Raw genomic sequence first — 27,750 nt, 5'->3', positions numbered from 1 at the left:
CATGTTGCAGGACAGAGGCTCTAAGCAGTCCTTGTCTGCTGGCAGCACTTTCCCAGGGTCAGTGCCCAGAGCTCACCACCGAGGGCAAAAGGCAAAGAGCTGTAAATAACCCCAACTGTATTTGGAGTTTTGCTTTGTCTGGGAGCCTGACTTTTGCAGAGATGGTGCAAGAGCAGGCAGGTATTTTGCCTTGGCCAGGACATTTCCTGATGAAAGCAGTAATGAATTGTGAGGATGAGCTTTTTTATCAAATTCTCGCTCTCTTGCCTTCAAACTGAGAGCAGAAGGGTTGTGCAGCTTTATCAGGCAGCACAAGGAGACCTAAAGTTCACTGAGCCACTACGACCTAATGCAAATGTGTTTTGATTCCTCAGCTCATGTTGGGCAGCTGCGTTTGTATGAAGAGCTGTTCCTCCACAATTCTTTAGAACATACCTCCAGGGGTGCAGGTGGAGAGGCTGTTTTTTATTGACCATTCCTGCCACCAGATCGATCTGCTTTCATTAAATAATAACCAAATCAAACAAACTCTCCAGCCTTTCATTTCAAAGACTGCAGCAAACCACACCAAGGTTGCACCAGTCTGCAAAGTAGGCTGACTTTGCAGCTGACTGTCTTATGGTAAGTCAATAATGTAGGGGTTGTTTGGGGTTTTTTTGTTGGCTTCAATGCACACAGGTTACAAGACATATGGAGAAGTCTTCAGTGGGTTTTGTTTTGCTTTTTCTTTAATATTTTGAATTACCTCTCTTATGTATTTTTATGGCTGTCGATACGCTTCTGATGCGCTGGTTGGTGTTTTGCTCACTGATGGGGATAAACAGTGTTTTTCTATGTGCAGCACAGTGAAGGAATGAAGAAAGCAATTGTTCTATAGGACTTCGTCTCTTTTCTAAGCTGGCATTGTTGGTGCAAGAAGCCAGAACTCAGGTAAGGGAAAAAAAGGTAATATCTGTTCTCTTCTTGGTCCTCTGGTAGGACTGCACCTTTCTCTGTCTTCAGTTTTACCATATTTTGGATTTAATTATACTTAAATCTCTCTGAAAGACTTGTTCATTAGTGAGTTTTTTGTGTAAAAAGTGCTTCTCACTATGGCAGCTGTGTGAAGACTTACTGCCTTTCTTTACTAAGGGAAGAAGCAATGTTTTGACTTGATGAAATGTTGTTTTTTCTCAGAAAGGTGTCAAAATCATAATAGCATATGTGCCCAAAAACCTAAAGTAGAAAACAATTTCAAAATTAATTTCAAACTTTTCAAAATTAAATATTTTTGAGTATTGTTTTAAAATAAATACCTTGGTTTTGAAACTTCCTATTGGGTTTTGAGTTTTTTTGAGGTGAACCAAAATTATAATGTTCTACTGTAACAACCTATCAAATCTAGTGTTGATTCAATCTCATGATGAGAGGGGATAAATATTTTGTCTGCAAAGTTTTTTTTTTAAGTTTACTAAGCGTTATTACTTCCTAAAGACTGCCTATAACCTTCTGTCTCATCAAATAAAGTTTGATTGACTGCTGGAGTGAGAAATAGGCTAGATGTTCTGTTTCTACTGCAGGTAGAAAATTCAGATGAGCTTTGAATATTGATGGTTTGCAGTTTCAACAGGCTAATCAAAACTTTGAGAAGAGAGGATTCACTGCACTAAAACACTTATGTGAGGAGGGCTTAAAGGCATGTGAAAATGAATTAGTTACAGGCTAATCGATGGGGCTACTTACTTTTATGATCTTGATGGTTGTTTTGCATGCTTTATAGGAAGAGTTCTTTCATGGTTTTATATCTAGAAAATATTTTGGAGAATACTTCTAAACAGTGAAGAACAATAGCACGTCTTTATTTGTCACAGTCAAAATGATTTATGAGCAACTTCTAAAACAGAAACCATGCACAGTCATGGTTAGTACTCCTGATAAATAAGTGGCCAAAAAAACCATTGTGACTTCTGGTTCTCAAAGTTATGAACTGAATTACTGCTAAATGTGTGATTGCCCCTTTCTAGATGCACTCTTTAGTGCCTTTGTGTTGTGAAGCAGATTTATATGCATATTGGAAAAGACATCTCTGTAAGGATACTGGTATGACTGTGATAGCTTTTTGAGTGTTTGTTGCCTGTTATTGTGCTGTAGATGGACACCTTCACCATGGACAAGACTCTGCTAATGCACCTGGTCCTGCTGAGCCTGCTGATTGGGAGTAGCCAGGGGTGCTACTGTGAACATTACCCGTGGGGGCCATGGTCTGCCTGTTCACAAACCTGCAATTATGGCACACAGACCAGGCACAGGTAGGGCCAAGCTATCTCAGTACTTCTATGTTTCTGTTTATTCTCTGTGAAATACCAGTTCTGGGAAGGGGGACCTGTGTCCGAAGCTCTGCCTTCCACAGTATGCTGAAAAAAATTGTCATGTTCAAGTGTTTACCAGATAAATAATCATCTTTAAACTGCAAGACTTTAAAATTACAAAATTATGTATGTAGAACATTACTGCCCATGGTGGGGGGATTGGAACTAGATTATCTTTAAGACCCCCTTCCAACCCAGGCCATTCCATAATTCTGTGGTACAGTGCTTCCAAACAAACCAGTATCTGGAAATATACATAGTGAGTACAACCAGGTCCTTGAATTCAGCCCCTGCAAGCACACACGGCTGGCATTCAGTGCCCTGTGGTGGGAGCTCTGTCCAGCACAGAACACTGCCATGGGAGGGGTGACCTCCTGCATGGCAAGCCTGCAGAAACTTCCTCCCTGCGCCATTAGTTTTATGACAACAGTTAAAGTCAGAAAAAGATTCAGCAGCATCAGATTGGATGCAGCTCTGTGGTATAATCTAAACTTGTGATAAATCCCCTCTTTTCCTCCTGGCTCTGTCTGTACCTGTCCTCTGGGATGTCTGAAGTGACATGAATCAAAAAGAATTGCTCTTTAAACTTCAGACATATTTGGATTTTTCTTGTAATCAACATTCTGCAACTGCATATTATGTCTCAACATTTTTAGCTGGGCTCAAATAACTTTGTCAGCCTTCACCCACAGTTAAAGAACACCTACAATCTGTCTATTCTTTCCTAGGATAACTTGTTAATTTTTTTTTTTAGGCAAATAAGAATGGATGAATATTATAGCCAAAACTTCTGTGACCAGCTGTGCAAAAAGCAGGAATCTCGTGCGTGTAACCAGCAAACATGTCCTATCAACTGTCAGCTTGGAGACTTTGGCCCTTGGTCAGAATGTGACCCATGCATTAAAAAACAAGTAGGTAGAAAATGTATTATATGCATTAAATGCAAGAAATTATGCCTAACAGATCTCCTTGTTTCAGCTTTATGACAATTGATCAGTAAAATGGCAGTTTAAGTTAAGAAGGGAAATTGGTTATGAATTATACAATAGAAGATGGAGGGAACAAGTTAAAATAAGCAGAGCAAATCAGAAAGGGGTGATTGAGTGGAGTAAATCCATTTATGAGAACTTGCTTCAAAGTTTCCACTGCCATAATTAAAGGTGAGTTTTTCACATAACGAATAAACTAAGCTGTAAAGTTTGCGTGTCTGTTTAAGCAAGAGCAAGTCATGGCATCTCAGCTTAACCATATCATTCTGTATGTTCTAAAGCAAGAAAAATAGAATTTAATCATCTGTTGAAAACAGTTAGCCAACAAATCCTAAGCCCCACTGGCTAGAAATGCTCAGGCTGTATCTTATAGTCAGGATCCGTTTGAGGTTGCTATTAAGAAATACAGAGCACCATTCCCCCAACTTTCACAGTATACACACACACAAAAAAAAAACCCAGGTGCAAATGTTTACTCTCTGTGGGACAAAGTCCTAGACAGTGTTTTTTCCTCTTCGGCTTTTGTCCGTTGACTGATGGTAGACTTAGAGGTGAGACAGTAGAGAGGGAAGAAGTGAAAAGTCATGTTCAAGTGAATTTGAACTATAGAAACCAAGCAAGCCCTGTCAAATCTAAGGTTGTAGAGGGTAGAGGGGAGTGGAGTGCAGATTGTTTGGGGTAGTTATATGTCTGGTGGGTCTGAGGTTTGAAGCTGACCATGATAGCAGCTCTGAAGTCCTGTGCAGACACAACCTACAGCTCTCTGAATGTACCCCACAGCTTCAGAAATCAATTCTTGAAAACCAACCCTGAAACACCTGTCAGACATCATAAGTATATCTTACATACATATATTACTTTCTGATGCCCATACAGAGTGAGAAAGCTGTTCTAGATGTGAGATGTGAGCCACCCACAACTTCCTGTCTCGCAACTGAGATGGACAGTGTGAGGGCAGAGCAGGAGAAACAGTGAGATACTGGGAGACAGGAAGTTTCAAGAGCTGGAAGGGAGCATTTTTCTCAATTGAACTGATTTCAATATCCCTTTAAAATCTGAGGGTCTTACCTTGCATCCATATATAAAAGCATTAATTTTTACTAATTTTAAGTATTGATGCAACATATATGCTTCTTCAAGCAAAAGGTGCTTTTTTGGACTATAATCCATTTTCCCCTCCAAACTATAAAAATCATTGCTTGTGATCCTTAACAACCAACAGAATGGAGGATGTGATTTACAAGGTAAGAGTGAAGACTAGTGCAAGCAAGTTCCCACTGAGGGAGAGGGATGAAGAAATGAGAGCTCACACAAATAATATAGTCAGTGTTATGGATCTGACATGGAGTACAAAGAAGCATCCTCTGAGGCCTGAAAGCCTTCTGGTGTTGTTCCCCACACTCTCCCTTTATAGTCACTTGGTTACTGGTTCTAGAATCTTCCTCCATTTTTTGTCTCCAGGGAGGGAAGTGACAGAAGTCTGCAAGGGACCATGCTTTTCCAATGGAAAGAATTCTTAGAGATGGAACTGTTCAGTCACATGCAGACAGGTCTCACCAGAAGTCCCTTGAAGTGGAGTGGAAAACATATCTGAAGTGCTTTGTCTAGAATCCTTCAGCTTTATTGTTCTGCATGGAGGGTACTGACTTGGGGAAAGAAAACTCAGTGAGCTGCAGATTTTGCTCCCAGATCTTTTTTAGTAACAGAAATTTTCAGGAAAATCATTTTTGTCCTCCCCAGTCATCCAGTGCTCTTTGGACAAGGGACCCCACATGTGGGAACCAAGTCAGCTGGTTAGGGGATACATGGCACTGTTCAGACTATTTCTATTTCAATAGAGATGGTAAAGAACAGGAAAAATCTCTGTAAGCTTGTTCACACACGCTTTCCTTCTGTACATTTAAAACTGAAGATACAGAGACTGAACTTTTGATTCCTTCAGTGCTGAAGACCAGGTTATCTACTATTTAATCACGTATGCTTCATCAGGGCTATTGATGCTCTTGCATGTCAATTCCCTGCCTGCCTTACCTGGAGTGGTAGAATATAAGGACAAGAATAACTGATTATTTCCTTCAGGGCTCTGGTTTTGACTGATCTTCAGCAGCACTAAGGCGTGTGGCTCTGCCTGGAGCTACAAAACCTGCTCACGCAAACAACCCTGGGTTATTTCTTCTGCCTTGCAGTTTCGTACCCGGACACTCCTGCGACCGTCCCAGTTTGGGGGTCAGGCCTGTACCGAGCCGCTGGTGGATTCCCGCCCATGCTTCCCAACTAAGCTTTGCAACATAGTGGAAGTTGATTGCAGGAATAAATTTCAGTGTGAAAGTGGTAATGATAATCTTAATTGTTTAACTGCTGCATTACTAGTCAAAAGATTGGACGCTGAGACAAAAAAGATCCAAAAGATCCAGATCTTGCACATTCTGTGCATAAATTCCAGGGAAGAGGGACCAGGGAGAAAAGCCTGTGTAAGGATTTTATATGACTTGGTAGAAGCTTATGTTTACAGTTTCTTTTGTAAGTAATTAAAAATGTGGGGCCCCCTGGTGGTCTAGTGGTTAGGATGCGGCGCTCTCACCGCCGCGGCCCGGGTTCAATTCCCGCTCAGGGGACTTCCCCGGGCAGATGGAGCTCGTCAGCCAGGCCATCCATCTAAGAGAAGGTCACTCTAAACAAACCTACGTCCTGAGGACCTCGCTGCCACCGTCCGAGCTCGCTCAACCCCGGCAGATGAACCTCAGGATTAAAGGGTGGGCTCAGTTCAGCGCACACTGTGTCTCACCTAAAAAATCCACTGCGCAGGCTCGAAGGGTAAAAGACCTTTCCCAAATCTTCGTTCGCGAAGACTGGCCATGAATTAAAAATGCAATATCTAGCCTGGCATGTCACTATGATCATGATAGCTAAACAGTAGCACTGTCACAATAATATTTCTTTGCACAAATTTTTCATGTACAAACATACCTATAGAGTTTCTCTGAACCCAGATTCTCACTATCTTTATTAGGCTTGTGGCAATTTCTTGTTTGCTTCAATTTAAATATACCTTATTAGCCGCAAAGAAACTTTATCCACACATTCTTTTACCAAACTTTAGATTAAGCCTTTGCGGGCTTCAAAACAAGACAAAACTGGCAGATTTGAAACAACCGTTTCTAAATTGGAATAATCCAGGCATTATAGTGCCTCACTGCTGACATCTACGACAAGTTCACACTTTTACTACGGGAAAAGATAAGACTGCCCTTTTCTGCATTCAGACATGATGAATCCTTGCTGTTGCTGTTTCTCTGGTGCAGGTCACTGTATTTCGAAAACCCTGGAATGTAATGGAGAAAATGACTGTGGGGACAACTCTGATGAAAGAAACTGTGGAAGGAAAAAGACTGTGTGTAACCGAAAGTATGAGAGCATCCCTGGTGTGCAGTTAATGGGCAGTGGGTAAGCCAAGTTTGTTTATTTTTTCATAAACTTAAGATTGTTATCTCACTAATTTACATAAAGAAGATAATTCCCAGCTAGCATGTGAGAGTATTCATTCAAATATGTAATCTCTCAAGTTAAAATTATCAAGAAATTATAAAAATACAATAAAACCATCCGACTAGGACTTGCCTGCTGCATCTTCCAGTGTTACTCTGGTACTGCTGGTGTAGCAGATGAAGACCTGTCAGGGAGCACTGCCTCTGAGCAACCTGTCCTGTCTCATAGCAGCCAGAATATCATGTATGGGAAACTTCCAGCTCTTGGAAATACTTGCCCATGCACCGTGTCAAGTACTTCAGAAATTTTGAGGATATTCCTCAAAAGCTGTTGTTTGTCTGTGTTATATTTCACATGATACCAACCCCTTCCAGGCTACTAATTTAAGCAGTATAAACTCTAAACATGGGATGCCTGTCCCATGGAGTCTTGCATTTTTAATTGAATTTTCATCTCAGTGTGCTCCAGTAATATCATTTATGGTAGAAATGAACAACTGCTTGTTCTTTTTCCCAGACTGTTTTTAGGTCTTTCTCTGTTTAAGACTGACTGTCTCATGCTGACATTGGGATTATCAGTAGGATGAGATAGTGCTGGAGGTAGGAAACTGCATTGATGCTACTGCATTTTTCAGGTGAATTCAATGTGAATGAGAAGTTCTTGTAGAGGAGTTTCTTTCAAGGCAGTAACACAACCCAGATGCTTATACTCCTACAAAAGCTTCAATATATCATGAAATGTTTCAAGTCCATATGTCCTTCTAGGGTTTTTTAATCTCTGGAAATAATTTTTTGTTAGGTTTCACATTCTGGCAGGAGAGAGCCGAGGGGAGGTCCTTGGCAACTCATTCAATGGAGGACAATGCACAACAGTGAAGCGCAATGAGACGAGGAAATTGTATCGTGTCCCAGCGAATCTGGAGGCTGTCAGCTTTCAGGTACTCTCAAGCAGCAGCTCCTAGCTGAAAAGCCCTTGCTGTAACCCCAATCCAAATTATGTGCTCAAGTCTTAGGTAGTACTGTGTTTTAGGACAAGATTTCTCAACCTGGTGAGGCTTGAACATGCCTCAGCTGATGTGTGGAAGTGGGATATGTTTTGTGGCTCACTGAATCATATATCGGAGTCAACATGATTGATTTGAGCTTCTCCTGCTTCCCTGTGGCTTTGGATGTGTCTTTGTTCTGACGTGGTGCCAAGGACATCATCTAGCCAGAGGCTTGTTCAAGTCCAAAGCTTATTCTACCATCACTACTGTATCCTTGAAGTACAAAAGGCTGCAGCTCCTAACTCCAACTTCCTTCCTGTCAGCCTTGGGACAGAGTTCCTCCCTGAGCCATTTCAACCCCTCAGTCCCACCTGTTCCCTGCTGAGCCCTTTCACAGAGCAGCAAAGAAAGAAGGCAGACACCAAGTTTGGGAGGCAGGAGGACTAAACATACACAGTCTGGAGAGGAGGCTTGCAGGACAGGTCAAGGGCAAAATGAACCTGGTTTGTATATCATAAAAAATCTGGGAACTACTGATTTGTCATTTTTTGTTAAACATTGATATTTAGAAAATACTTTGAATAATATGTTTGGGGCACAACATCTGGCTGTATACATATGGGCAGGCCCTGAAGACAATAGGTATTTTGCACTGAGAAGGAGAGAGTGCAGGTCGAGGAAAAAAGCTCAACTAATGGATGAAAACTGAACTGCTGGGTTTTGTCACAATTGTGTGGTGTTGGAATTACTTTAACAGGAGCAACTGAACAAAGGATACCTTACTATGCTCAATGGAAACTGCAGTTAAATCGGCCATGACATGTAGACTTTGTCAATAATGGAGAAAAATTACTGTGGGCAGAAATATTCAGAGGGGAAAACCAATCCTTGGTTTGCCCAGGTCTCTTTATAGCTGTGAGGTTCATTAAGTTACTTATGTCAATTTGCAGGACTATTAAGGGTTTGTGAATCTCACCTTTGAGAATGCATCTGTATCTTCTAACATTTAGAGCAGCTTTTGGTATAGAAGTGTCCTTATAGAAGGAGCAGACCTTCTTCTTGGAATTCTGGTGTATTTTCATGCAAAAGTGTATGACTTGTAAAACAGAAGTGTATTGGGAGAATGGACCACCTCACCTCCAAAGGTCCTTAGGAGCCCTATTAATTAAACAAGTCTAGAGGAGGGAAAAAAAATCACATCTTTCAAAATTCCATAGGGATTTGCCTGAATTTTGGAAAATAAGTCATTTCTAATCTGATGCTAAAGTTGTCTTGGTGCTTTGTCCAATACCCCCACTAAGGTTTATCAACTTGTTTAGGCAGGTTTGCTCACAGTTCCTCGTCACCTGCACTTAGACCATCATGTAGTATGGGTGAAACACTCCAAATATACTCTAAGACTCTCCTCTGGAAACCTGTTCATTCTTCTAGCTGGGAATTAAGAGGAAAGGTCAGAAAACATCAAGCTAGAAGCCACAGGGCTGGAAAGTAGTCATAGTGTGGACATAACATGAATGTCTGAAATTCCTTCAAAAGTATGTTGAAACGCTTGTCGAAAATTATTCCTAAACTTTGGGGCATAGGGGTGGGGAATTTTACAAGAAAGTGTTACATGTTTTTTTGTTGTTGTTGTTATACAAATGCCTATTAGAATGTCTGCTTCTTGTGTTCATCTTGTCTATTAGCCTTTCTCAACCTCATCTTTTATTTTCAGAACAGTTTCATAGCTTACTTCTGGGTCTCATATAATCAGACATGTTTTTGCCATTAATAGAAAAACAAAAAGAAATCAAGAATTCATTTCTTAGTAGGTTTCTGCTTCAGATTATTATTTGGGCAAATGTATTTTGCTTTACTGAATCTCCAGGTAGTAGATGAAGAGGATGATGTCACATCAGACTTCTACAAGGATTTAACTCCCCTAGCTGATAGTGTTTCTCGAAGTAGTTCATCCAGTCATGGTGCTCGAAGATCTTCTGGTATACCACTTTTATTCTCAAAAAAGACGCGGGTTCAAGTTACATCATCTTCCTCCTTCAAGAAAGCTATTAAAGCCTCATATGAAAAGGTAATTAAATCTTGTCTTTAGTTTCTCTCTTTCGATTGATTTCTGTCTGGTCATTTCAGAACTGAGCTACCAAAGGCTACTTTCCTTATCAAGGCATTGGCCCACTAGAATTATACATTAGAAAATTCCTCTTCTGATACTACAAGATGTTCTTGGTTGCAACATACATTCTATAATGCAACATGGTTTTCTGGGTTTAGTATAGAAATCATAGGCTTATTCCATTTTAAAAAAGCATAGATTTGACATTATCAGATTGGGTAAGCCACTCCTTTTCCTATCCTAATTATAGATTAAGAGGGCACAATACCTAACAGTAGCAGACAACTCTAAAAATAAAGGAACTTCACTCATTAATGTTATACATATTCATGTATTAAGTATTAATCTACATTAGCTCTTTATCTGGTAACTTGCATATTGGAGTCTCGTGTTTGCCAAGACACACTTGCTCATAAAGATAATTTCAGAAATAACACATCCACAGAAAAGTTTCTCTCAACAGAAAACATTTTTCCTTAAGGTTCTGCACTTTTAATGCAAGTGAATACTACAGAGTATAAAATTATGTACTTTTATAGTTTAACAGCAATAAAGGATGGGCTATGGGAAAGGCCACAGGACTGAACAAATCTAAGGACTGTTGAAACCCAGAAGTTCTAATGCAACCAGAACGGAGGGGGGAAGGGCGGAGGAACTAGATGATCTTTAAGGTCCCTTCCAACCCACACCAGTCCATGATTCTATAAAATAACATAAACCCACCAATAATTTCATCTGGTGTTGGTTAAAGACAACACAAGTTAAAATCCCTTCTTAGTGGATCCATAGCAGGAGTTTTGAGTCTTCCTCATGTTCTCTGCTGCATCATACAGTAAGCCTCATTTTTATCTGTATGTGTGTGTGTGTGTATGCACGTGTGTGTATGTAAATAAATAAGTAATATTTGTATAAATTTTATTAATGGGTGTTTGTAGATAGATATGTACTTATGTATGTTTGAGAGACCTAAAAAGGAATTTTTAATACTTTCCTAAATAGTGCAAATAGGAATTTATATTGATAACTTAAAAGGAGGGGGAACTTACCTGGGCTTTATGAGGTCACATTCAGACCTATTTGTTAAACTGTGTACATAAAAGTTTCACCTGAACATTCCGGGGTCTTTAGAAGGCCCTAGCCACTTATGCCTTTTTTCATATTGACATGGAAGATATAAGAAAACTTGATGGTTTTTAAGTTTATGTTTGTTTACCAGAAACTTTCTTTAGCTAAGGTGTCTGGTCCTCCAGTATGTCTTCCTGATTTCTGGTCCTTTAATAATAGAATCATAAAATGATAGAATAGTTTGGATTGCAAGACACTTTTAAAGACCATCTAGTCCAACCACCCTTCAACAAGACCAGGCTGATAAGAGCCCCGTCCAACCTGGCCTTGGATGTTTCCAGGGATGGGGCATCCACCATCTCTCAAGGCAATCTGAACCAAAGTTTCATCCTTATCCTAAAAAATTTCATCTTTATATCTAGTCTGAATCTACCCTCTTGAAACCATTACCCCTTGTCCTACGACTGCAGGCCCTACTCAAAGGTCTGTCCCTATCTTTTTTATAAACCTCCCTTAAGCACCAAAAGCTCACAGTGAGGTCTCCCTGAAGGCCTCCAAACTGAATAACCCCAACTCTTTCATTCTGTGCTCATAGGAGAAGTGCTCCAGCCTTCTAATCCTTTTTCTGGCTCTTCTCTGGACCCACTCCAACAGGCCCATGTCTTTCCTGTGCTAAAGACCCCAGACCTGGATGCAGAACTCCAAGTGGGGTCACACAAGGGCAGAGTAGAGGGGCAGAATCACCACTCTTGACTTTCTGGCCACACTGCTTTGGATGCAGCTCAGAACACGTTTGGCTTTCTGGGTTGTGACTGCGCATTCCCAGCTCATGTCCAGCCTTTCATGCACCAGCACCCTCAAGTCTTTATTGCCAGGGCTGCTCTTGATGAGTTCTTCTCCCAGTCTGTACTCATGCCTGGGACTGCCCAGCTTGCATGCAAGTGCATGGTAAAACCAACTAAGGATTTAGAATCAATATTTACCAAAGTGATCTGGAATTTCGTGTCATAACTGAAATGTTAGCTGGCACTGCTGAAAATTCAGAAAGTGTGGTGGAGAAGAGCATCATAATCCAACAGAAGAAGCGATGTATAAATAAGTAATTGTATAAAGTGCTTTATAATGAATCTTTCCTATCTGCTGTTTGGTCATTTGCTCCTGTTTCCTGCCCCTGCTTTTTCTCTTGATCTCTTTGCTTTGGCCTTGGGATATCAGTTTCCTTTTTCACTTTAGAAATCCCTTTTTTCAGTATTTGCTATTCCTTTCCTTTCTGTTTAGTTCAACTCCCACATAAACAGCCTCTAGCATTGAAAAAACACAACAAGCTCTTTCAAAAGCATATATTTTTCCCTACATGTAAGAGATGTCCCTTCCAACTCAGGATATCCTATGATTCCATGTTCCCAGTGTTTGAACATTCTCTTTTTACCTCTCATTAACAGCTTGACACCTGAACTCAATAAGGGCTTTAACCCTACAGTTTCATTTTAGTTTTAGTAGACTGATAAATTGTGGAACTTTATAACAGTGAGTTAGGATCCAAAATACTCACTTCCAGATTAGTTGCAAACAACCCATAGATCATTATAAGGTGAAGCTTTTCCTCTGAAACTTGTGGTTGTCTGATCAATTGCTGGTGCATTTTTTTATGGCAAGAATCCTTTTGGATTGGTAGGTGCCTGATGAGTCCTATTTTTTTATTGGAATACAAATATTGGAATATTGGCTATATACTCCGAAAATGTAAGGAAGCCTTCAAGAACCTCACAGAATTCTTGGAAAACCCACAGCTAGTTTGTTCATGGTTAAAGCATCATGATATACAGGATTATTTAGTTCTTGCAACATATATCAGGATATACTCTTGGTTCCTCTACTTTCTACACTTAACTCCCTCTGAAGGTGCTAAGACTGCCCTTTTCTTATTTCTAGAATTCCAACTTTATTAGAGTCCATAAAGTAATTTCTGTTGCAAACTTCACAATGAAAGAGTCAGATCTGTATCTCTCAGACGTCTTTCTAAAAGCACTTAACCACCTGCCCCTGGAGTACAACTATGCTTTATACAGCAGAATATTTGATGACTTTGGCACTCATTACTACACCTCTGGGAAGATGGGTGGTTCCTATGACATTCTTTACCAGTACAGCTCTGAGGAACTGCAGAACTCGGGTACGTAATCTTTAACAAGAAAATATTTGTTTACCAGTTTTTCTTATCACTGCTTTTAGATCTTACACCACATTCTTAACAGCAAGAAATTCTTTAGATTCTCACAGACATAGGAATTACTCACCCTGCCTACATACAGAGCAAGAAGAAATTTTTGCTCTATGCTGTCTTAATTTGAAAAGTTCAAGAGATTCTTTTTTTGGTAAATGTCACTGTGTTCAGGGAAGCCATTTAAGACATTCAGATCAAGACCACAGGTCACCAGAAAAAGGTATTCCAGCATAGAGTTGTGTGGGACTCAGAGGTCTAAGTGGTACTTTTTGAGATACAGTTAATAAAGTTTATGGTATGGATTAGAAATTACTCTAAAATTTTCTCATGACTACCAGACTGTCAAAATGAAAAAGCAATACCACAGAAACGGAAATCAGTCCAACACTCTTTGTACCTGGGGAAGCAGTTGCCTGCAGAAGTGAAGTTTCCAGTAGTGGGTGAGGAGCAGGGAAACCTGCTGGGCCACCTCAATGTAGGAACCTGGGGGCAGGGTGCCTGCCATGTATCACGGTTATGGTGATGAAGCTGCTGCTCTGTGTTATTTCTAGGCCTGTCAATTGATGAATCAACAGAGTGTGTCCGAACAGAAACCACCAAGCGTGTGTTCTTCCGGAAGAAAAAGAAAGTCAGTACCAGATGCACCACAAACAGGATGACTGTGAGACATGAAGGTGATGAGAACAAGGACCATGTCCTGTTACTTACCCTGAGAGATACCATTCCTCTCAGCTGCTCCAGATGACCTCCCAGCTTTGTTGAGCTATGGATGCTCTTCCACCACTGTCAGAGGAGCCAGTATTTCATTGTCTGCATCTGATGCAAGCACTGAAATCATCACCTTACTTGTAAATGAAATTATGGTGTAGGAGCAGTCCTCTGCTTTAGAACAGCATTATTGGGTAACCCGTGGCACTGGCTCTCCAGTCAGTCATGGGTCTGACAAACATTCCTCATGGCCTTGGGTCCAGGGCCAGGCATGCTAAACTGGAAGATAAGCACAACTAGAAATAGGTGTTCGTAGCTGAGCCCCTGATCTTCTTTAAGGGTTGATCAGGGCTCATTGAGAGAGTTGGGCAGCAACAACACACTACCTGACCTTCCCCTCCCACCTTCCTTATGCCAAGCAGACATCCAGGTATAGGAGTGCCAGAACTGTGTCTCAGAAACTGCAGAAAGCTGGTGCATTTTCCACAAGAATGGCAAGAGTCATGTTCTTCATCACTAAGAATAGGGATTTCATCCTGTCCACCATTTTTGTCCTCATTAGTCGATCAATTTCTGTTACTTAGGTGTTTACAGCTAGGACTAAATATCCTGCCTTGCAGTGTGTTCTAGAGGAGGCATTTTCCACGACTGTCTTATGCAGTTCTGAATATCTCCATGGCTCATGTCTCAAACACATGTGGAATCTTATGGCAGGCTGCTGTCATAGTGTCATAGTGGGGATTGTTTTTCCAAGCTTAGACTTCATTTTTCCAAGGGTAGCTTCAAAAAATAAATCTTAATGTATTCTTTTATATCCTTTTACACTTTTTCTTAGAACTCTGTTGTTACATCCGCTGTCTTTGGAGGCCATTGTCTAAAAATACTATTTAACAATTTCAGGTTCCATTTTGGAGTCATCAGAACGGTCAGTCTCCCTAGTAAAAGGTGGCAGGTCAGAGTATGCAGCAGCTCTGGCCTGGGAGAAAAAGGGAGCTTTTCCAGGACACACAGTCTTCACAAACTGGCTGGAATCAGCAAAGGACAATCCTGTGGTGATTGACTATGAGGTAAGAGAAGAATAAGAAAAACACTGAGATAGCAATGACTCACGAGTTAGCAGCTCTTCAGAGAGCTCTGCAGGTGCTCTTTCATGTAAATAGAGATGATGCTGTGTGTGATATGAATGCACATACGTACAGGATTAACATAAATATACAAAATATTTTTTAGGACTTCTTGTTTGGGTTTATAAGCCACACCAGGTTTGCATGGTCTGGGGACAGTGGGAGTAAGACCGAGGAGTATGAATTGATTGCTCTGGCACCAGCAGGGTGGCATGGGCAGGGTTAGTTACTGTGCAGGAAAACAGTGCATGATGCTGGAAATGCTTTTTTCCCCTGTAATCATTCTCTTGTAAGGTATATGTTGCAGAGTATGTCAAATTAGTGAACTGAAAAAAACCAGCAATCCCCTGTGTCTCTGTCCTGCTCATTCAAACCAGCATGCCACTGCTCCTGTGAGTGCACTGAGCTGTCTCCCTCCCTGGCTGGCACAGCAGCCCCTCAGCAGCAGAAGCAAAGCATTTGAGGCAAAAAGCAAAACCTGCCTGAATGCAGCATGCAGTGAGATTTCTCCCACTGCATCTGCTGTGCTCCTGAAAGCAGTGTAGGGAAGTCTGACATGGCAGACTCTGGATGTAAGCAAACCCCATATCATCTATAGTGTCCTCAATTTTAAGACATAATATCATAGAATATGCTGAGTTGGAAGGGATCCAGAAGGATCATCGAGTCATGCATGGGACCATCCCTAAGAATCACACCATCTACCTGAGAGTATCGTTCAAATGCTTCTTGAACTCTGTCAGGCTTGGTGCTGGGACCACTTCCCTGGGGAGCGTATTCCATTGCCCAACCACCCTCTGGGTGAAACACCTTTTTCTATTATCTAACCTAAACCTCTCCTGACTCAATTTCAGGCCATTCCCTTGGGTTCTGTCACTGCTCACAAAAAAAAGGGATCAGTGTCTTCCCTCCCTTCTCCTCATGAGGAAGTTGTCACTGCAATGAGGTCTCCACTCAGCCTCCTCCAGGCTGAACAGACCAGGTGACCTCAGCCACATCCCACTTGGTTGATTTTCCCGTGGTTCACAGAGCCCTAAATTGGGGAAATAAAAGCAGTATGAATGGGATAATATAGATGTATAGCACTGTCATGCTCCTTTAAAGTATCCATAACTTTCAACATATCCAACTCCTGTGTGATATAGCTTCATATGTAGGCTCTAGTGCCTTTAAAATCCTTCCGCTACACCCAGAAGGACCCTCCCATGTTAAGGTAGTTGCTTACTGAACTTGTCTACCAGGTGTCGCCCATTGTGGATCTGGTGAGGAACATACCGTGTGCTGTGACCAAACGCCGCAACCTGAGGAGAGCCCTGAGGGAATATGCGAGCAGGTTTGACCCTTGCCAGTGTGCTCCATGCCCAAACAATGCCAGGCCTGTGCTCTCTGGGACAGAGTGCCTTTGCCTGTGCCAGGCTGGCACGTATGGCAAAAACTGCGAGACACGAGCTCCAGGCTACAAATCAGGTATTTGGGGTGACAGTGTCATACTGTAAACATGGTCCTTCTGGCGTCCATTTGTCAGTGATTAATCTGACATAACCTTCCCTTACTAAATCCATAGCACTTCTTACCACATGCCAATGTCCACAAAGTATAGGAATAAAGGTAGGATTAAAGATAAAAGAATCAAACTGAATAACCAGATCTCAAAAGATATCATAAGACAGAAGATTCCTTAGCTACGTGATTAAGATAATAATGAATGAGTTGTTCAGCGATAAGGGTGAAGTTGAGATCAAAGATTATTGATACAAAAATTAAGAAATTCCTTAGTTTTCCCTATAGTGTATTATGCTTAAGACCAAATGGCTAATGAAGATAAAAACTATTGATTATAGTATGGAAGGAAAACACAGTTGTCATAAGGAGAGGGAACATAATCATCGTTCTGGAGAATTTAAAGAACAGTTTAATGCAAAATCATTTTTGAATGAAATTGGCACTAATGCCATACCCATGGGAAACATATGTTTATATTCCAGGACCAAAAGTGGACAGAATAGAAAGTCACTTATGTAGCTACAGATCTCATTATCTGATCCCGATAAAGAAATATTTTGAAAGAAATAAACAGCTGAAGATACACAGTTAGAAGTGGATGTAGAAAGTATATTGTATGCTGTAAAGAAAGGGTGTGTACAGATAACATATGCCAGGGGTTAAGAGAAGTCGTAGTAGTAGTGTTTTAATTTAACTGGCGTGGGATGTAGATTTGGGATTTAAACATGGTGTTAGAGCTCATATTTATTTAAAAACTCATTAAATACTGACCTATCTCAGAATGTTGTCAGCATCATGAAAACTCACACACCTGTATGTGCAATAAAAATAAAAAATAAGCTGCTGCTGGGTTTGGATGTTACTTGCAATCAAAACTAGAAAGGTAGATATATTTTAGGTTTTCATGAAGCAGTTTGGAATTTGGGTGGCCACCTTTTGGAAAACTTGGCACTTTAGATACAATCTACTCTATTAACCGTAACAATTTTAAATCCTTTGAAAAAGGCTATTATGAATTTACCATCATCCCTCTCATATGTGGCCTTAAAAGAAATATTGTATATGGTACAGATCTGCCAAAAGATGGTGTTTCTTTTGTTTCTTGCAGTTGCTGTAGATGGCAGATGGGGTTGCTGGTCTGAGTGGACTTCATGCGATGCTTCCTTCAAAACAAGAAGGACGCGAGAATGTAACAACCCCTCCCCAATGAACGGTGGGAAGCCATGTGAAGGAGAGAGGGAAGAAGTGGAGGACTGTTATGTCTCTGTGTTCGCAGACAGGTAAGAAAATAGTAGATCAAAAGAAACTCCATAGTCATGGGACAACTAAGAAGCCCTCCAGAGTAGCTCTGTGATTATCAAGGAGAAATAACAGACAACACTACTCTCTGAACTCTTGTGGTGGAGCAGAGAGAAGGAAAAGTCTGAAAATCTCTGGAACTTGATGCAAATTTGGTTTTATTAGTTGTTTATTCCTAGAAAATTGCTGATGAATTGCATACTGAAGTATGCCTGTAGTTCTCGTATGCTGCTTTGCACAGCTTTTTGTCTAAAGTCATCTGCTTTAGTTCATGGGAGTTCACAATTTCCATTTTTTTACTATCACATCCTCTTCTCTTAGCAATTTATATCCGAACACAGTCTCAGAATTCCAATGAAGCAACTAAGCTTTTCATATTCCCACTTTAAGTATGCCTGATTTACTGGTTTTGCATAGTTTCAACTTCAAATTCTAGCCCTGAACTGGCTTAGGTTTTTTCATTTTCAAGTGCAAGGCTTCAGTCTTTCTGCTGGGACCAAGAGCTGAAGCAAGATTTTCACTATCCTTGCTGTAGTGGCTGCAGAGGAGATTGCAGAGAGAACAGGAGAGGATTACAAGCACTGGGTTCCACGGTTCTTTGTAATTCATCTCAGTTAGACCCTGTGGGCTGTACAGCTCCATGCTGACAGAGACCAGCCTCCTTTAACCACTGCCTGGTGGCAACAGAATTACAGGGACTGCTTAGAGACTTCCTGTTATGCTGTTCTTTGACTCTTTTTCTTACTCTATAAAAATATGTATTTAATTATGTTGATAGATGTATTTAGTACTTTTTTATTGCTCTCACATTCTTCCTCCTATCAACACCTGCAGTTTTTTGTCTACAGTCTTTTATTTGACAGAATAAAGTTTTCTCACTGTCAGGGAGGGGGGACAGGACACACTTGCAGCTCTCCTGACGAACATTCCTGACACTTTGCCATTGTTATTTGGTGACACCAATGCTTCAGATACATCCTTACAGCAAATTTTCCCTTTTCAGAGGTGCTCCTTGTATAAATGATGATGAAGCCAGAAGAGAAGAGAATGTCTTGACTGGTGAACCTGAGTCTGGATGTTCCAGGCCAGACCCACCAGAATATGGCTTTATCAGGGTGAGTATGAAAAACGATATAGAAGCAAAGTATAGTAGTTGCAGACATTGGGAAATTTTACAGCTTCTTTGCCTGATATCCAAGCTATCTACTGCGCTTGTGAGTGTGTTGCTATGTACGTGGTGTTCTGTGGGACTCTAATCCACCACAGTACATCAGCAACTGAAGAAAGTCAGGGTAAAACCCATTTCAAGTGGTCCTTGAATTCTTGTTTTGTAATCATGACATCAGTTAGTGCAACTGGACAAACTTATCATTATATTGGTGAATGGAAGAGTCCTATTCCAGGGTAAGAAAAGCGAATTCATTACATCTTATCAGTGTTTTGCCACTGTTTCCTTTGACAATTTCCAGTCTCATTACCATAGATTTTTGAGGGACTTTTTGGTTTATTTTTTCTTTTTTTTTTTTTAATTTGTAGAATGAAAAGAACCAATATGCTGTGGGGGAAGAAGTTGAAATTGCCTGTGTGAGTGGTTATAGCCTCATTGGCTATCAATACCTTTGGTGTCTGCCAGATCAAACCTGGACACAGCAACATGTTGAATGCCAACGTAAGAAAGGAAACTAATTTAGCCCAGTAACAAAATAGAAGTGAAAGAAAAAGACGTGAAAAAGATTTTAATACAGGTTTTAACAAGAGAATCTGTAATGACATCTGAAAAGATTGCATTTGAAGAGGGTATTTCATGTAGAGATGGCAAAAATATACTGAGTCATTACATCGCTCCTCTTTCAATTCAGAAGTGTTACTATTATGCTCTTTGTAAGGATGTTGTAATATCCAGTGCATTAGAGAACTCTCAGATGGATGCTATGAGGTCCTTCTCTTGTCTAGTTTTAAATACCTTTTACAAAAGGACCTCACCTTTTGTTTTCAGACTTCAGATATCTTTAGGTTGATACAGTTATGATGAAGAAATTATTTGTATAGAAATTTGTCTACTATTTTTTATATTAAATGGATGATGTGTCTTTAACCATGACCTCCCAGGCTGCCTTGAGAATCTCCACTATAAATCAATGCCTTGAAGTATTTATAGTGCGGTTAAGATTTAGAGATCAGAATTGGCCTGTATTTGCTAGCAGGAGAGATTTCAGTAGTTTTCTAGAACTTGGTGTGATTTCATTGACTTAGTGTTCATTTTAACATAAAAAAAAGTTACTTGAATATACTTAGGAGCTTTCTATTGTCATTCATTTTGTTTAATTTACAAAAGAAAAATTAAAATGTGTTGTTAATGCCATTCCTACTATTTTTAAACTGCAAAATTAAATTACTCACATTGGCATACATTAGAAACATTACTGTAATTATTTAGTTATTACTTTAAAAATATTTTAAAGGCTATGGCAGTGCACTAAAAATTTCTTGGCTTAATTGTGTTAATTTTTTATTGGTTTTGAATGTCAATCAAATGTTCAGTGTTACTGAATGTCTTTATATGGCTCTTCAGATAAAGCATTATGACTTGCTGTAAATATTCCAAACACCATAAACACAACAAGAACTATGTTTTTTTTATTGTTTATTACAGCCTCAGTATGCCTCAGGCCACCAATATCTGACAATGTCACAATTTCCCCATTTAAGCAACAGTACAATGTTGGTGACACCATGAAGCTGAGCTGCCAAGCTGGGTTTATAGTCAGTGGTCACACAAGGTATACCTGTGCGAAAGACCTGTCCTGGATACCTCCTATTTCGAGGGATATTACATGTAAGAAAGGTCAGTATGCCTGCAGATACTTCACTGTTTCTATGTTGCTGCACTGTTTATTTTAGCTAGCTGGAACTAGGAGGGGTATAAGATGCAGAGTGCCTGTTTTACTTTGTGCCTACTATGGTGACATATAATTTCATCCCCAAACTTCTGCATCAAATTTATAATTTTTGGGTGCAATATGCTGTAAACTTTAATAATGAAATTGAGACACTGCAACTGTTTTCTTCAAAACCAAACCAAACCACGCTGTAATAAGAAGGTTTTATGAAAGCAAAGTAGGAAAATGCAATCTATTGACACGTCAGCTTCTCTTCTTGAACAGGATTTTCCAGTGATTTTTGCAAAAAAACTGATGGAAATAGATGTAGCATCCCAACCATGGGAGCTTTTGAAGAGATAAATGTGGGATGAATAGAAATAAACCCATTTTTAGCTTTTAAGGCAGGAGTGTAAGATGCTTCTGTTCATTTTTACTAGTTACAATAATTCTCACTCTTTTGTGTTTCAGATGTACAATCTAAAATTAGAGGTGTTTGCAATCTAGGACAAAAGCAGGTTGGATCTCAGTGTGTTTGTATGTCTCCAGAAGAAGACTGTGGGTAAGTTAAGCACATTCAGAAGAAAAGTCAAAGTTTCTGTAGTGATAGACCAAGAGGCCATTATGACATAGAACAGGAAGAGCAGCAAAAGATAACTACAAATCAAGACAGCTCTCTGTTCAGATACTGGCTAGCTTTTCCTCTGTATGCAAATTACAACCCCACTTATAGCCTATGAAATAAATGAACAATCACAGAATCACAGAACGGGTCAGGTTGGAAGGGACCACAGTGGGTCATCCAGTCCAACCTCCCTGATGAAGCAGGGCCATCCCAGAGCATATGGCACAGGATTGCATCCAGATGATTCTTGAATATCTCCAGTGAAGGAAACTCCACAACCTCTCAGGGCAACCTGTTCCAGTGCACAATTACCTCCACAGTAAAAAATTCTTTCTCATATTCAGATGGAATTTCCTGTGCATCAGTTTCTGCCCATTGCCTCTTGTCCTATTGCTGGGCACCACTGAGAAGAGCCTGGATGCATCCTCTTGGGGCCTCCCTTTAGATACTGATAGACATTGATGAGGTCCCGTCAAAATTGTCTCTTCTTGAGGCTGAATAGGTTCAGCTCCCTCATAAGAGAGCTTTTCCTCATAAGAGAGATGCTCCTGTCCCTTAATCATCTTTGTTGCCCTCCTCTGAACCTGCTCCAGGAGCTCCACATCTCTCTTAAACTGAGTGGCCCAGAACTGGACACAGCACTCCTGATGTGCCCTCACCAGGTCTCAGTAGAGGGGCAGGATCATGTCCCATGACCTACTGGCAATGCTGTTCCTAATGCATACTTAATGTACCTAATTACATTAAGGAAACAATACACCATAATCCATCCTTTCAATCTACATTGCCATCTGCTACTGGAGTTCCCAATTCCTCTCCTCTCCTCTCCTCTTCTCTCCCCTTCCCCTTCCCCTTACCCTTTCCTTCATTTCTCCAATTTCTATATTTTCACTGTCATCGTCTTGCACAAAGAGCATGCAAGGATGGAACTAGATGACCTCTAAGGTCCCTTCCAACGCAAGCCATTCTATGATTTTATGATTCTCTCTTTGGGAAGAGACTAAACTCCACAAAATTATGTTGCTTGGAAATGCATGCACTTTCTAGGAATGAATCCACTCAGTAACCAAGAGCAATATATAAAGAAAGAAACTACAAGCAGCTTAGCTGGTTTTGCCTGCTTTTGGCCCCAAGATAACTGTGCATTAGAGGCAGACTTGCAGGAATACATTAACTCAGAAAAGCCACACCAGAGCCTGTGGAAATTTCACATCCTTGTGGAGGTAACAGCGTCTCCTTTTTCTTGTACAGGCACATGTCCTTTACTGTAGGGTGCACATGTCCTTATATAATAAGGAAAAACACGCTCCTTGTGAGATGGTGAACAAAGAGATTTTATTTCAAATTCGGCACTGGTTTTATCCCTCCAAACCATGTGACTTCTTTGACCAATAAGGTTGTCTATGTCAGCGCATGGTCCCTCGGGCACTCTTGCCCTGGTACATCCCTGTACCTTAAACACGCCCCCTACACTTCACCTCCTGTCTGTTGGATGGGACCACAGCTTCCTCATCTCACAGCACTTGTATCAGGTCCAGGTCCTGCAGCAGCTGGGACAACCTTAGGTCTTTAGACCAGTATCCGGCCTGGCCATCGCTTTGCTGTTTTTTATCCGATGCTGGTGGAGAACTTAGAACCACGGACTTGTTCCAGAGAAAGCTAAAATAATTTTTCTTTACTTCCTTTGGGCAGCTACTACTCAGAAGAGATCTGTGTGCTACATGCTGTTTCTGAACAGAATGTAACCAAGCCCAGCTGTCAGTATTCAGCTGAAATGTGCCTTGGAGAGCAGTCATTTCATTTCATGCATGCTGGCCCTTGTCATGGTGATTCCAGCCTAGACTGGGCTATTGAAAGGGCAAAGCTCTCTACAAATAGCTTGAAGAAAGTGCCCTGTGGCTATGACACCTGCTATGACTGGGAGGATTGTCCAGGTATGACTTCTGAATGGTGAGATTTATCCAGCCCTTTGGATCTAAAAGTGAAATGTGCTGACTCTTTCGCTGCTCCAAGAATGGCATTTATAGACATTGTGGTCCCTTTGGGCACAAGGAGTGTGGAAATGCAGTAAGTCCCAAGTCCCTCTTAACAAGTGTTACCCTTAAATATGTGCCTTTTCCCTTACCCACAACTACTCTATCGTTGTTACTTCGCATGAGAAAGGCACAAGAGGAACTTGGATATTAAGGGAACTTTTCCAGGAGAATTAACATTTGAACCTTTAATCACAAGAATGTAGTTGGTAATATTATCACACATTCCCTGTGAGACACTAACCACTAGTTTGTTCTTCAGGAATTAATTTGGGCCACACCCTCTATAGCATATAATTAAATTGTGAAATTAGATCATGATACTACTTCAAAAGCAAGACTGGGGCCACCAGGCTTAATGGGATTTTAATGGTAAAATTTGCAAATACCCATATGTGAAAACACTGCTTAAGAGTTTTAATGAACTAGCTAAGCAGGTCAAATCCCTAAGAGGATTATTTTATAAACACTGTTGTGCAATTTGGCTATTTACTGTGTAACCAGGTGATAAGAGCAGTAGGTTTTCCTGTAAATGTCTGAGGTGCTGCCTGGCTCTGCACATCAAGTGCTTGCTAGGAAAAGGCTGAGTGGCAAACACGCTCACTCCTGCACTTGCTTCCAGAGGCAACCATGATCCTTATCACACCAGTCTCCTTAACGACAAATAAAGCAACAGCAGCGTGCAGCAATCCTAAAACCCTGTTTTAAAGATGCAAGATTTCTGCAGCATAGGATTTGAAGCAGGAGGCTGTAAAATTACTGCATGAGATGTTGTTCTGTGTGGTGCTTGAGCAGAGGGCATGACCAGGTGTGTCTGTTGGGAGACATGCTCTGGTGGAGCCTATAGGTACCTTTTGCTCCTGGGAAAGTGGTTATAATTTTAAGAAAACATTGGGCTTATTTATTCCAGGCGGTGTAAGAAGACTAGCTGCGCTCCTACTGTGCCAGTGTCTTAAGGCTAGATCCTGTGCCAGCACTTCAGTATTTTTCTCTCAAAAGCCTACAGAGGTGCCCTGTACAAAAAAAAAAATTAGAGGGGAGAAAAATATATTAAATAAAATTAGTGTTCGATGTAATACTCAGGAGATTTGAATTGGACTCCTCACCATCTCCACGGAAGCCTACTTTTCACGAATGTGCACAAATGTTTAGGAAATGAAAGTTCCATTTTTTCTGAGTGAGTAGTAAGTATCAACACAGAGGCAGAAGATACTGCAGTGCCATGAAAACAGCCAAATGGAGGAAAGGACACATTTCTCATGTTTTAAGAAAGTGAAGGCAGAAACTTAGTTTCCTGCCTAGGGAATTTCTGGGAAAGAATATAGAGTCAGAACCTGATTAGATCAGAAATGGGTAATGAAATAACTGCCAGGACTGAGCTTTACCACAGGCCAGCAGCAAGTAGCTTAGCATTCATAAAGGGAGCTTTAATGAAATAGGAGCTGACACAATATGGACCTTAAGACTCCATTTCATAGCAAGACTGTGTTCAAGGATAATTGGGAACAGAAAGTCAACTTAATATCTTTTTGTTTGGAAGAAAGGTAAGGGAAAGCCAGTGGATAAAAATAGTTAGATCAATTCTGCTTCTGTACGGGCCACTACTGCAAAAACCGCTATTTAAGGCTGATTATTCTTAATACCCCACCATCTAGTGTATGCACTACAGGCTTTTTGTGACTAATATATCACAAACATCCAATGATGTTTTTCCCCTGTTGGACTTTGAAATGTCATCAAACTATAATATTTGGTTTTAGTCATCACAATTTTTGCTAAATTTTCACACATTCATTCCCAGAGACACAGACCCAGTGCTCCTGCCTGATACCTTACCAGTGCCCCAAAGAAGACAGCCGCCCTCATTGCATCCAAATGGAGTCGACAGGAAGGAGGAGGACAGTCAGTCATTGCGTGCTGGCAGCCCTGAAATGTGCAGGCATCAAACTGAAGGTGCTAGAACATGGGAACTGCCTGGCATGACCTTTTGACTCTCTGCAAACACCATGATCACATCAAGCACAGGCTGAGCCAAGGGAAAAAGCTGAATATGAAGCAACGAGGAGATCAAAAACAAAGGATGAGAGAAAAAAAATGGAACTCACTTTATCAGATTTTTGGGAGAAGGGTGACAGTGGGCTTTTTCCTGTATGAAAACGATCTAGGGTGTGGGATACAGGGACTGCTGTCACTGCTGGCAATTCTGCAGATGTTCAGAGGGAGGGAGGGGACCAGATGGGAAGGGAGAAAAAGCCTAAGTCTCCCCTAGTCCTGCGTGAAACTTTTCCTTTCTTCAGTCGTTTGTTTCTTTGTCCTTGTGCTTGTGACTGCTGTGCATTCTGGTTGTCTCAGTGGCTGAGTACCTGCTGTACCATCCAGGCAGGCAGACCAGGCACTTCAGCACCAGTGCACATTCTTTCTGATGCCAAATGGGGAGGGGGTAGCAAGAGGCTACCTGCACAGGCAAACTCAAGGAGAAATACAAAATACTGAAAAAAACACAACTATGCAATAACTGAGTGAAGTCTTCAAAACTATGTGATTTTTAATTGAAGGGAAGGGGTGTTTGCTTGTTTGCTTGTTTACTGGGTTTGAGCTTTAGACACTGCTGGGGAATTTTTATGGTGTCCTTTGAGGTGAATTAAGCACATGTTTGTACTTAAATATAAAAGAAACATTTAATGAACAATGCATTGGGCAGATGCACTGCAATACTAGGTTCTACTTGAAGGGGCTCTATTTGGAGTCTACAAAGATGCATCTCAAGCAGGTTCCCTGTATACACTTGCACCAGCACCAGTCCTGAGAGCACCTGTATGGAGCACCTCAGCCCAACCGTAGGTCCATTCCCCCATCGTTCCTTGACCACAGATCATAACTGATGCGCAGTTACAATTAGAATTTTCCCTTCAACACTAGCAATTTTACAAAACTAAGGAATATAAACTTGCTTTCTGAGAAGGAGAAAACAGGAAGTCACTTTTTTTTTCACCAGCAGTCATTGAAACAATGAAAATCAGGCAAAAAGAGCATAGAATAGAATCAGAGAATTATAGAATTTCCCGAGTTGGAAGGGACCCACAAGGATCATTGCAGTCCAACTCCTGGTCCTGCACAGAACACCCCAAGAATCACACTGTATGCCTGAGAACATTGTACAAATGCTTCTTGAACTCTGTCAGGCTTGGTGCTGTGACAGCTTCCCTGGGGAGCCTGTTCCAGCACCCAACCATCCTCTGGGTGAAGAACCTTTTCCTGATATCTAAACCTTCCCTGACACAGCTTCATGCTGTTCCTGTGGGTCCTGTCACTTGTCACCACTGAGAAGAGATCAGTACCTGCCCCTCTTCTGGCCCTTGTGACAAAATTGTAGACCACAATGAGGTCTCCCTTCACTCTCCTCCAGGCTGAACTGACCAAGTGCCCTCAGCTGCTCCTCATACGGCTTCCCCTCAAGGCCCTTTGCCATCTTCATTGCACCCCTTTGGATGTTCTCTAAATATCTTTCTTACATTGTTGTACCCCAAACTGCACACAGGACTCAAGGTGGGGCTACCCCAGTGCAGAGCAGAGTGGGACAATCCCCTTCCTCGCCCAGCTGGTGATGCCTTGCCTGATGCCCCCCAGGACATGGCTGGCCCTCCTGGCTGCCAGGGCACTGCTGACTCACATTCAACTTGCCGTTGACCAGGACTCCCAGGTCCCTTTCCACAGTGCTGCTCTCCAGCATCTCATTCCCTAATCTATACACACATCCAGGGCTGCCCTGTCTTCAGTGCAGAATCCAGCATTTGCCCTAGTTAAACTTCATATGGTTGGTGACTGCCTGGTGCTTTGATTTGTCAAGGTCTCTCTGCAGGGTCTCTCTGTTTTTGAGGGAATCAACAGCTCCTCCCAGTTTTGTGTAAAAAATTTAGTATCCCTTTGAGTCCTGCATCCAAGTCATTTATGAAGATATTGAAGAGCACAGGACCTGAGACGGAGCCCTGCAGAACCCTACTAGTGACAGGTTTCCAGCCTGATGTGACCCCATTCATTATAACCCTTTATGCCTGATGCATCAGCCGGTTGCTCACCTATGTCATGATGCATGAGAAATGTCCACTGGTGAACAACCTGCCCCATGTGTAAGTGTTGCACCTTTTCAGAGGCTGGGCAGAGTCACCTGGGAACTGGTAGTGAGCTGAATGTGAAATGGTTATTTTTCTGTCCAAAGAAACACATTTGGAATGTTATCAAGCTCCCCAGAACAGCAGATAGTCTCAACTGGGTGGAGCTCAAGAAAAAGAAGAAATTAATCCTGCAACTAAATACAATAAAGCATTATGCTTTCTTGTTTAAAACGTATAGTAAAAATTTTTACCAAAACCTG

General features: G+C 41.1%; 1 protein-coding gene and 1 non-coding gene across 3 annotated transcripts; both read left to right on the top strand.

The window, feature by feature from the left end:
- The first annotated feature begins 178 nt into the window (after positions 1-178).
- Positions 179-27,750, top strand: C6 (complement C6). Of its 2 annotated transcripts, none has more exons than XM_051768225.1 (19): positions 179-621; positions 842-930; positions 2,131-2,288; positions 3,103-3,259; positions 5,524-5,668; positions 6,640-6,781; positions 7,622-7,760; positions 9,676-9,876; positions 12,916-13,156; positions 13,759-13,881; positions 14,816-14,982; positions 16,281-16,506; positions 17,651-17,822; positions 18,845-18,956; positions 19,378-19,510; positions 20,495-20,686; positions 21,192-21,282; positions 23,038-23,279; positions 25,180-27,750. In XM_051768225.1, exons 3-19 carry the CDS (start codon positions 2,131-2,133, stop codon positions 25,359-25,361), a joined length of 2,823 nt encoding a protein of 940 aa, XP_051624185.1. In that variant the 5' UTR covers positions 179-621; positions 842-930; the 3' UTR covers positions 25,362-27,750. The 2 variants fall into 2 exon arrangements, with proteins under 2 accessions (XP_051624185.1, XP_051624186.1); XM_051768226.1 differs by having other exon boundaries at positions 825-930.
- On the top strand, positions 5,881-5,952 carry TRNAE-CUC (transfer RNA glutamic acid (anticodon CUC)). Its single transcript has one exon. It is a non-coding gene; the product is annotated as a tRNA-Glu (tRNA).

The sequence above is a fragment of the Manacus candei genome, unplaced genomic scaffold (assembly GCF_025592945.1).
Source record: "Manacus candei isolate 608988 ecotype Guabito, Panama unplaced genomic scaffold, ASM2559294v1 h1tg000093l, whole genome shotgun sequence".
In the NCBI taxonomy this organism is placed as follows: Eukaryota; Metazoa; Chordata; class Aves; order Passeriformes; family Pipridae; genus Manacus; species Manacus candei.
The sequence above is the reverse complement of the archived record's forward strand: the minus strand, read 5'-3'. Positions and strand labels throughout refer to the sequence as shown.

Excerpts from the sequence above, each read along its gene's own strand:
- C6 (XM_051768225.1), top strand. The coding sequence starts at position 2,131 with ATGGACACCTTCACCATGGACAAGACTCTGCTAATGCACCTGGTCCTG. Across the intron at positions 5,669-6,639 it reads TAAATTTCAGTGTGAAAGTG|GTCACTGTATTTCGAAAACC; the intron begins GTAATGATAATC and ends TCTCTGGTGCAG. Across the intron at positions 23,280-25,179 it reads TGACTGGGAGGATTGTCCAG|AGACACAGACCCAGTGCTCC; the intron begins GTATGACTTCTG and ends ATTCATTCCCAG.